General features: G+C 43.6%; 1 protein-coding gene across 6 annotated transcripts in view; it reads left to right on the top strand.

Moving 5' to 3' along the window:
* The first annotated feature begins 1,602 nt into the window (after nt 1-1,602).
* Nucleotides 1,603-11,267, top strand: part of ZMYM4 (zinc finger MYM-type containing 4) — a 155,099-nt gene continuing 145,434 nt past the window's right edge. For 3 of the 6 annotated variants that reach the window (XM_021718131.1, XM_021718132.1, XM_021718130.1), the window contains exon 1: nt 1,856-1,974. Coding sequence is in view for 3 of the 6 variants with exons in the window: in XM_008069197.2 (XP_008067388.1) it covers nt 1,936-1,974 (39 nt within the window). In the remaining 3 variants the exon portion in view is untranslated. Of the gene's footprint in view, nt 1,975-11,267 lie in introns of all 6 variants that reach the window. The other 3 variants (XM_008069197.2, XM_008069200.2, XM_008069198.2) reach the window with 2 other exon arrangements.

Here is an 11,267-nt window from a genome sequence, read left to right as displayed (position 1 = left end):
GCTTGTGGGTTTCCCACTTCCATTTCCAATTTAGCAGGTCCATTTTAAGACAACAGATTTTTATCAAAAGGGAGTATTCCAATGCCAATAAAACAGGTGGAAACCACTAGAACCTTAGGTAGCCACATTCCCCGGAACTATCTTTTCTAGGTTCTTCTTTTCTTTCTTGCACATGGAACTAAAGTAGACATGTTTTTAAAATTCTGGCTGAAGTGAATATATTTCTTTGTCCCTTTGTCCTCTTTCTTACTAAAGAGTGAAATTAAAGATAGCAGGCATAAGCTAGGACCAGCATGAAAACTTCCCACAATTTCACAGTTTTTAGCAAAATGCCATAGTGTTGGACACTTCTTGGCTTCAGAACAGCTACCAAGTGACACACAAAAGTTACAATAACACACAGAAGTTACATCTCATTATCGTGTGATTTCAGGAGTCACTCATTCCCATCTGAATATGTTTTGTCATGGAGGATGATCTTCAGGAGGCAACTTCTTTGTATTTCTTACTGTATGTCTCCCCAATACCCCTAAGCTATCATTATGAAATCCAACAGGGCAATTTTTCTCCACCTGAGGTTTGCAAGACTAGACTGAACAGAAGAAGAATGAATCAAGCCCTCATTCTCCTCAGTCATCCTCAGTTTAGGACCCAGCTTAGATAGACCCAAATCGATTTCCTGGTTTCGTGCTTAGATCATAAGATTCTAATCCTTTAAGTCAAATTCTCAAGCTCCTTCAGTGGAGGTGAATGAGTACATACAACATCTGCAAGTCATCACATCTTCACAGGAGAATTACAGTATTCTTGAAATATCAAGGAACTTTCACTTTTAATCTTCTAGGGATAGCAGATTCAAAGGCATTTATCTCTTGCCTTGAAGACTGCTTGGTGGACTGAAAAATCTGGAGGACTGTGACTCAAACTTTGATTCTAGTTCCACGCTAGCCACAAGGTGCCTTGGGGCAAATTACTTCCCAGGAGCAGGCTGCACTTTTATCATTGGGAGAACTAGAGTAAATGGTTCCCTAAGATTCTTCCCCATTTTGATATTCTGAGGCCAATTTACTATTGAAGAAATGGTCTCCAGTTGTTGATTCAGTCTTCAAAATCACCAAAAGATTTGATTTTGAGGTTAGGTTACAGGAGTTGGTTCTTGATGTTCTACGCCCTGATGACGCTGTCGAAAGGTTGGAAAGTTGGCTTCCCTTGAGTTGACGGTCTTGTTCGCTCATCGGTTGGGATTCACCATGTTCAGAGGTCCACTGAGAACTTCAGCTCACCATCATTTTCCCTTTTCAACGGTTACCTCTCTAGTAAGGTGTAAGACGGTGATATGGACCCCTCACTGACATGCCACCCAGTTGTCCAGAGTGTCTTTCCACCAATTTCTTTCATTCCTCCTCCAGCCCTGCGTCATGGTCCCTTTAAGGGAGCGGCCATAGTTGAGTGGTGGGAGCAGCTGCTGGCAGCCAAGAGACTTGCAGGATTTGGCCTACCCAGGGCCACTTACCGCGCACGCTCAGGACCGGGGGCTTGGTGGGAAAGGAAGGAGGGACTTAAGGTGCGCCTGCGCATCAGGGGCGCGCGCAAGGGGCTGGTTTGGTGATCCCTTTAAGAAACCGCAGGCGGAGGAATTTCTCTGAGAGAAAATAATCCTACTCACGGGGCCCCTTGGAGGCCATTAACCCCCCGAGTCCCGGCCCCCCCTTTTTTCGGGCAGGCCCTACCGCCCGCGCGCGCACCCGTGGGACCTCGGGATCCGCGGCCCGGCGCGCGGCATCCGCCCCCTCCCCGCTCTCCGCGCGGGGCCCGGCCGGGTCCGGGGACGCTGCCGCGAGGCGGCCGTGCCCGCAGTGTGGGCGGGGGCCGGGGGCCCGGGACGTACCGCCGCCACCGCGCCGGGAGCCGCAGCGGTTCCGAGCGGGGCCCAACATGGCGGAGAGAGAGGTGGAGTCCGGCCCCCGAAAGAGGGTAGGTGAGGTGAGGCAGAACTCGGGCGGCGGGGGGCGGGGCGCGGCCCGGGGCCGGGGCCGGGGCCAGGCGCGGGCCAGGCTCGGGTTCGTGGAGGGGTCGCCCAGGCCCTGCCGGGGCAAGCTGGCGGGCGGGTCTGAGGCAGCCTGGGGTCTGCGGCGCGCTGGCGAGGGGGTCCCCTCGGCAGGTGGGACAAAGATTTGCTGCTGGTTGGGGGGGAGGGGCGGGGGCTGTTGTTTGCTTTCTCCCTCCCCCCAGCACGGGGGTGGGTTATCTGGACCCGGGAGGGAAGGTGTCAGGTCCTCGAGGGCATCTTTAGTACGTCGGAGTCCTTGGAAGTTTCACTGGGGAGAGGTCAGGTGGGGGTGGTGGTGGCGGGAATAAGTGGTGGAGGGGTCTCCGGAGAGATCCCCGGGAGGGTTCTTAAGTACCAGCCTCGCGAATTCATTTTCCTGCCTCCGTTCCCCTCCCCCCATGACCGTTATCAAGACCTAAGGGTAGGTGGTGCGCTTACCTGTGAAGAAGTGGGGTCGTTGGCCTGGCCTGATGTAGGAGAGAGATTCTGGCAACTGTAAATGTCACGTTCTAGTCTAGCCTTTTACTCGCACTTAGGGACGTGGAAGAGTATGACAAGTTTTGTCATAACAAGGATGCACCCATCCAACCTGCAGAGGTGAAACCAGTTCTGTGTAGGAGTTGTTGAGTGCCTTTTAAAGTTTGTCTTGAAACTTTTCTTATTTAATTCTGAATGATTTTTTTTCAGATGGTGAACAGTACTGTATTATCGATTGAACAGTGTCTTTTAGGCTTTTCTTTTACTTCCCCCCCTTAGCATGATAAACAGTAAGTTTCCTTTCAAGAATCTTCCATTTGGAAATATCGACTCAAACCGATCAGTTAGTGTTAAACCAACGGGGTAAAAAAACAGATAAACAAAAACTACTTTATTGAGAAAGTCTTTTCAATTTAGCATAAAATTTGTAGTCTCTCTATTATGATACTACAACCAACGTTTTGAGTGCTTACTATGTGCCTGACACTGCTAAAAGCTTTACATGAATTTAACTCCACTGTAGGTCTATGTAGAACCTGTTTACAGATGGGGAAATTTAGGTTTAGAAGCCTTAATTTAAGTAAGTTACTTAAGATCACACAGCTAGTTGAGAGGTTGAGCTGGGATTTGAATTCAGATTTGTCCCAAGTTGGATGCCACATTGGAGTTTATTAAATCTCAGTTTCTCTTCTTAAAAGCATGAATTATGAATAACCAAAGAAGTGTCTGATATTATTTCCAACAATTTATTAGGAAAATATTTTCAATTATCCAGTAAAATTAAAAAAAAAAAAACTTTCAGGGAGCATCCATATACCCAACCACATAGATTCTACCATTAACATTGCACTCTACTTGTTATTGCACATATTTATCCATCTGTCTATCCCTTCATTAGTCATCTTATTTTAAAAGATTTCATTGTAGTATTTTGAACAATTAAAATTTAATGTTGATAGTCTAAGTTTACAAAATGTTAGGTTTACCTCATGCCATAATTAATCATAGAACAAGTTAAGCTGCATGATGGTATGTCCAATTAGTTCCTTTAGAATAAATGTTGAGTATGGAATGCATGTATTTTGAAATTTTAAATTTTTCTTCAAGTTGTGATTGGTTTTAAACTGGATCCTGATTTTGCTCGAGTGAAGGCATATTGGTGTATGTTCCACCAATTAAAATCAGTAGGGTAAATTACTTTAGACATGTAATGTTAATTTTGAGAGATCTCTGCATCCAGTTACTACTAATGCTGTTGTCATTCACTTTCTAAGATAGGATGTTCTAGAAAACTTCTATGTACTTTGGCAACAAATTCTACTAGATTTTAAATATATTCTTTCTCTTGTAGTACTCTTGAAAAAGTGTCGCACTGGTAGCAGTCAAAACTTTATTTATTTATTTATTTATTTTGAGTTGGAGTCTCACTGTCGCCCAGACTGGAGTGCAGTGGCCGATCCCGGCCACCGCAGCCTCGACCTGCTGGGCTCCGGCGATCCTTCTGCCTCAGCCTTCCAAGTAGCCGGAATTAACAGGCATGCGCTACCACGCCCGGCTGATTTTTTGATTTATTGTAGAGATGAGGTCTCGCTGCCCAGACGGGTCTCGAACCCGCGGGCTCAGGCAATCCACTCACCTCAGCCTCCCAAAGGCGCGGGATTACAGGCTGAGCCACCGAGCCCGGCTTCAAAACTTTATTTTTATTTAAACAACATGTGATGTGCACTTATACAGATTTTCCTCATTATCTTACTAGGTTCATTGTAAGATGAAGAAGGAAGGTTATAGTATTTTTTTAGATCCATTACCTGGATGTGGTGGCATGTGCCTGTAGTCTCCGCTATGCAGGAGACTGAGGCAGGAGGATTTCGTGAGCCTAGAAGTTTGAGGCTGTGGTGAGTTATGCTTGCACCACTGCACTCCAGTTTGGACAACAGAGAGAGACCCTGTCTCTTAAAAAAGATAATAATAAATTAAAAAAATTTTAGATCCGTAATTCATCTTGTTTTTGGTATTTTGTTAAAATGTTCAGTGTGATTATATTAAATGGTACAAGTGCCTTTTTTTCCACCTTTTTTTGGTGTATGTGTGCCAGATTACTCGTGGATTCCAAATGTGTACTCCAAGAAGATTAGTGGGGATGGTGAAGTCCAGTTTCTTTTTTAAATAGTCTGACTCTTTGTCTTGAGACAGTTAAGACAACTCTCCACATAGACCTAGATAATAACTTAGGCTATTTAACCAGAAATTGCCGAAGACATGGTACTATGTTAATGATGCTTACTGCCTTTGACCTTTATATTCAGAAGTCACAAAAACGTTGCTGAGTACCTGTGCTATTAGATAAGGTTTATGCTAGGCATTGTGCTGTTGTACTTATGGTCATTTGGGATAATACTGTATAAGCTGGCTGTCCTGCTAAATTGTGAGCTTCTTTAAGATAGGGTCCATTTTATTGCTTTTTGCATCTCTAACATCTGTGACCTCTATACAGTAGGAACTCAAAAGACTTACTGAATTTTTTTGGATAAGAAAAGCTTACCTTTTACAGTAGAGGCGCTATCGGTTGGCTACCAAGTTCTTTGCTTAGTAATTTTGAGGGGTTCTGTGAATCTTTCATATTGTCCTTTACTCCCCAGAGTTCTCTCCTAGGGATCTTCTGATTGTTCCTGGATTATGGCTAGATGGTAGAGGATTGCATTTTAAGAACATTGGGTTAACAACCTTATCTACGTAGGCTTGCTTGATGTCTGATTTTCATGTTTGTAGGCAGTTAGAACAATTGTATTCAGACTATACTAGAATGCCAGTCTCTCAATTTGTGAACATGGGGGAACTGAGAGTGTGGATGGATCAGCACTATGTTCATTTATCATCTCTGGTATAGAGAGAACCAAGTTTATATCTTAATGCCTATATATGAAGGCCAGCATTACACACTAAATACATATATACACACACATTAAAGTCAGGATGTTTTGGGGATATTTATTAATTTTTTAAGATTGTGAAATTTTTGTTTTCTAAAATTGATTTTAAGATTTCATTAGGTAGGCTTATTATAAATACATTGATTCATTTATGCATGACTATAATAATAAACTGTTATGAAGTATGAGGTCTAAATTTGGTGGCCATATTTTGTTGTAAAACCTCTATGTCTTCAAAATTTACATACAAAATAATAAGTTCTGTAAATTTTTAATTTTTTTTATTTTTTTGAGTTGGAGTCTCACTCTTTCGCCCAGACTGGAGTGCAGTGGCCGCTCCCGGCCACCGCAGCCTAGACCTGCTGGGCTGCGACGATCCTTCCGCCTCAGCCTTCCAAGTAGCTGGAACTACAGGTGCGCGCTACCACGCCTGGCTAATTTTTTGATTTATTGTAGAGATGAGATCTTGCTTGCCCAAGCGGGTCTCAAACCTGCGGGGAGTTCTGTAAATCTGTGTTACTGCATGGTCTAGTAATTTGTATCAGTTTTCATATTTAAGCTTAACTATATTAAACTTGAAGTATGTATTTGGCACACTTAAAAAAAGAGAAAAAGCATATGTACAAGTAATATGCTTCCATTTTTGTTTTAAAAAAAAGATTTTTCTCACCTCTCCACATGTGTCTCTATGCTTGTACATATATGAAATTAGGGAAAGTTGTGGAGAATACATGTCAGACTGTTACCATTGATTTCCTTTAGAGAATGGAAATGAGGCCGGGCTCGGTGGCTCAGCCGGTAATCCCGTGCCTTGGGAGACCAAGGTGAGTGAATTGCCTGAGCCCACGGGTTCAAGACCCGCCTGGGCAACTTGGCGAGACCTCATCTCTACAATTAAAAAAAAAAAATTAGCCGGGTGTGGTAGCACGCGCCTGTAGTTCCAGCTACTTGGAAGGCTGAGATGGAAGGATCGCTGGAGCCCAGCAGGTCGAGGCTGCGGTAACCGGGAGCGTGCCACTGCATTCCAGTCTGGGTGACAGAGTGAGACTCTAACTCAAAAAAAAAAAAGAAGAGAACAGAGAATGGAAATGAGAAGGGAGGGAAAGGGAATATAAGGGTAAAAATGAAACAAAATAGAAAAAAAATACTCAGGTATAGTGTTAAGTGAAAATGGAGACCATAAAATGTTATATATGATGTTATAAGTATGTAAATGTTGGACATGCATATAGACAAGGAGAAAATAACATGAACAAATGAAAGCATTGACTTCATTAGGTGATGAGATTATGAAGTTTTGTTTTGGATTTCTGTTATTTTAATTTTTTTTTTTTTTGAGTTGGAGTCTCACTCTGTCGCCCAGACTGGAGTGCAGTGGCCGCTCCAGGCCACCACAGCCTCGATGCTGGACTCCGGCGATCCTTCCGCCTCAGCCTTCCAGGTAGCTGGAATTACAGGCACACCTATAGTTCCGGCTACCTGGAAGGCTGAGGTGGAAGAATTGCCAGAGCCCAGCGGGTCAAGGCTGCAGTGGCTGGGAGCGGTCACTGCACTCTAGGCTGGGTGACAGAATGAGGCTCCAACTCAAAAAAAAAAAAGTTAATTTATAGTACTATCTCTGGTATTTAGCAATTTGGGAATAGTAATAGCTTTTATCTGATATTCCCATATCCACATCTACTTTCTTTTTTTGTTTTTTTAGTTGGAGTCTCATTGTGTTGCTCAGACTGGAGTGCAGTGGCTGCTCCCGACCACCGCAGCCTTGATCTGTTGGGCTCCGGCGATCCTTCCGCCTCAGCCTTCCAAGTAGCTGGAACTACAGGCGCCTGCTACCACGCCTGGCTCATTTTTTTTTGATTTATTGTAGAGATGAAGTCTCACTGCCCAGGCAGGTCTTGAACCCGCGGGCTCAGGCAATCCACTCACCTCAGCCTCCCAAAGGCGTAGGATTACAGGCTGAGCCACCGAGCCCAGCCACATCTACTTTCTTATACTTAGGGAATACTTATGTGGTTGTTTTAATTTCATATCATATTTTTGGACTCCCAGAAGCTTTAGCTAGCTGCCTTTGACCAAAGATAATACTTTTTTCTTTGGTTTATCTTGCATATAGTCTACCTATCACTGTAAGCTCTTTGAGGTCAAGAATCATGTGTTCATCTTTCTTTACATCTCCCAAAATGTCTCATAAATTTAAGTGTTTAATACATGCATATGATATATATATCAACATTTTTATATTGTTTCATTATTCCACATTAAACACAAACATAGAATGATAAAGTGAAACCCCATGTTCCTATTAATGAGCTTTGACAACGAAACACTTTTCAACATTTTGCCATTCCTGTCTAACTACTCACTTCCCTCCTTCCCTGCCTTTCTTGGCTGAAATAACTTCAAGGAAATATCAGGTATCACATCATTTAATCTGTAAATACTTTTGAGTGTATTTCTAATAGGTAAGAACTTTTTTTTTTTTTTTTTTTTTGAGTTGGGGTCTCACTCAGTCACCCAGACTGGAGTGCAGTGGCTGCTCCTGGCCACTGTGGCCTCGACCTGCTGGGCTCCGGTGATCCTTCCGCCTCAGCCTTCCGAGTAGCCAGAATTACAGGTATGCGCTACCACGCCCGGCTGATTTTTTGATTTATTGTAGAGATGAGGTCTCGCGGGTTCAGGCCATCCACTCACCTCAGCCTCCCAAAGGCGTGGGATTACAGGCTGAGCCACCTAGCCTGGCTCAGTAAGAACTTTTAACAAATGCAAACGCAATACTATTACACCCAACAAAAGAGTTCCTTAGACCAGTCTGTGTTGTGAATTTTCTGATTTTGTAAATGTCTTTTTATGCTTGGTTTGTTTAAATCACCCTTCATATAGGACTTACACATTTCATTTGGTTTATGTCTCTCAAGTTTTTCTTAACCTTAATGATCCCCCCTCCAGCCCTTACCTCCTGTGCTTTTTCCCCCATGCACAGGAAAAACTTGTTGAAAAAAACTAAGTTAGCTGGACTCGGTGGCTCAGCCTGTAATCCCGTGCCTTTGGGAGGCTGAGGTGAGTAGATTGCCTGAGCTCGTGGGTTCGAGACCCGCCTGGGCAACTTGGTGAGACCCCATCTCTACAATAAATTAAAAATTAGCCGGGTGTGGTAGTGCGTGTTTATAGTTCCAGCTACTTGGAAGGCTGAGGCGGAAGGATCGCCGGCGCCCACCAGGTCGAGTCTGCAGTGGCCGGGAGTGGCCACTGCACTCCAGACTGGGCAACAGAGTGAGACTTCAACTCAAAAAAAAGAAAAAAGAAAAAAACTAAGCTATTTTTCCAGGAAAATTTTCCATTCTGGATTTGGCTGATTGAATCTTTGTTATAGTATTTAGCATGTCCCTTTGCCCCTTATATATATAACCCACAAATTAGTAGTTAAATATAGAGCAGTGGTTCTCAACTTTGGTTGAAACTTTAGAATTATCTGGAGAGCTTTTAATTATCCGGATTCCCAGTTTACAGCTGAGATCAATTAATCAGTGTCCATAGAGTGAAATCTCATCATCAATATTTAAAAAAATTACCAAATGATTTCATTCCGTCTGTAGCCAGGATTGAGATCCTGGATTGGTAGAGATTAGGTTCAGTTTCTTTGGCAAGAAAAATTTATAAGTAGAATGATAATATAATTTATTTTCAGTTAGACAATTTGGAGAATAAAAGGGGGGTACTGATAATAATTATCGTGGAATCATAGCCATAGCAGTAGAGTTGTTCCAGACAAATTAGGATGTATAGTCAACATTCTGAGATGAATGGACACATACATCTCTCAGGGACTACAGTTCAGTCTACAACAGGATCGTGAAGGTTGGCATCTGTATCATTCTAAAAGACTGTAATATTGTTATTTTCTTCACAAATGACTTTTGAGAAAACTGTCAAAAATTTTGTTTGTTTATTTATTTATTTATTTAGAGTCGGCATCTCACTCTTTCACCCAGACTGGAGTGCAGTGGCATGCTCATGGCCATGGTACCTGGCAAATTTGTTATATTTAAATAATTAACTTAAACCGAGCTTGGTGGCTCAGCCTGTAATCCCGTGCCTTTGGGAGGCTGAGGTGAGTGGATTGCCTGAGCCCGCAGGTTAGAGACCCACCTGGGTAACTTGGCGAGACCTCATCTCTACAATAAAAAAAAATGAGCCGGGCGTGGTAGCGCGTGCCTGTAGTTCCAGCTACTTGGAAGGCTGAGGCGGAAGGATCGCCGGAGCCCGGCAGGTCGAGGCTGCGGTGGCCGGGAGCGACCACTGCACTTCAGTCTGAGTGACCGAGTGAGACTCCAACTCAAAAAAAAAAAAATTAAGTTTAAACAAATGTGTTAAGGCTGGCCATGGTGGCTCATGTCTGTAGCCCCAGCACTTTGGGAGGTAGAGGCGAGAGGATTACTTGAGCCCAGGGTTTCAAGACCAGCCTGGGCAACTTGAGACCTCTTCTCTACATTAAAAAAGAAAAAAAAATTAGCCAGGCATGGCAGCACATTCCTGCAGTTCCAGCTACTTGGAAGACTGAGGCAAGTGAATTGTCTGAGCCCAGCAAGTCGAGGATGCGATGACCACGAGAATGCCACCGGGCTCCAGCCTGGGCATCATAGTAAGACTCCAACTTAAAAAAAAAAGTGTTAAAATGTAAATAACATGAAATGAAATAATCCAAACACAGAAAGAGAAAAACTGCACGTTCTCACTTGATTTGTAATCTAAAACAATAGAATTCATAGAAGCAGTGGGTAGAATAGTAGTTACCAGAGCTGGCGGTGGTGGCGTGGGGTGGGAAGAATAGGGAGTTATTCGTCAAAGAGTAAAAGTTGCAATTAGGCAGGGTAATAAATTATAAATATTTAAGATGATGGATATTTTATTTTTATTTATATTTTTTAATTTTGATTTTTTTTGAGTTGGAGTCTCACTCTGTCCCCCAGACTGGAGTGCAGTGGCCGCTCCCGGCCACCACAGCCTCGACCTGCTGGGCTACAGCGATTCTTCCGTCTCAGCCTTCTGAGTAGCTGGAACTACAGGCATGCTCTACCACGCCCGGCTAATTTTTTGATTTTTTGTAGAGATGAGGTCTCGCCAAGTTGCCCAGGCTGGTCTCGAACCCGCGGGCTCGGGCAATCCGCTCACCTCAGCCTTCCAAAGCGCGAGATTACAGGCTGAGCTACCGAGCCTGGCTAGATGATGGATATTTTAAATGATATTCAGTCATTTCACACTGTATACCTATCTATATTTCAAAAGTTCACTATGTTTCCCATAATTTTATGCGATTATAATTTTTCAAAAAATAAAATAATTGTTAAAAATATATAACAAGATTTACCTTCTTAACTATTTTATTTTTAAAAATTTTTTAATTGTTTAATTTTTTTGAGTTAGAGTCTTACTCTGTCGCCCAGACTGGAGTGTAGTGGCCGCTCCCGGCCACTGCAGCCTCAATCTGCTGGGCTCCAGTGATCCTTCCGCCTCAGCCTTCCGAGTAGCCGGAATTACAGGCGTGCGCTACCACACCCAGCTGATTTTATTTGATTTATTGTAGAGATGAGATCTCGCCAAGTTGCCCTTGTGGGTCTTGAACGGGCTCAGGCAATCCACTCACCTTAGCCTCCCAAAGCGCGGGATTACAGGCTGAGCCACTGAGCCCGGCCCATCTTAACTATTTTTTTTTTTGAGTTGGAGTCTCACTCTGTTGCACAGACTGGAGTGTGGTGGCCGGGGCCTCGACCTGCTGGGCTCCGGTGATCCTTCTGCCTCAGCCTTCAAGTAAC

The sequence above is a fragment of the Carlito syrichta genome, unplaced genomic scaffold, assembly GCF_000164805.1.
Source record: "Carlito syrichta isolate Samal-C Ts95f unplaced genomic scaffold, Tarsius_syrichta-2.0.1 Scaffold311852, whole genome shotgun sequence".
NCBI classification, from domain to species: Eukaryota; Metazoa; Chordata; class Mammalia; order Primates; family Tarsiidae; genus Carlito; species Carlito syrichta.
The sequence above is the reverse complement of the archived record's forward strand: the minus strand, read 5'-3'. Positions and strand labels throughout refer to the sequence as shown.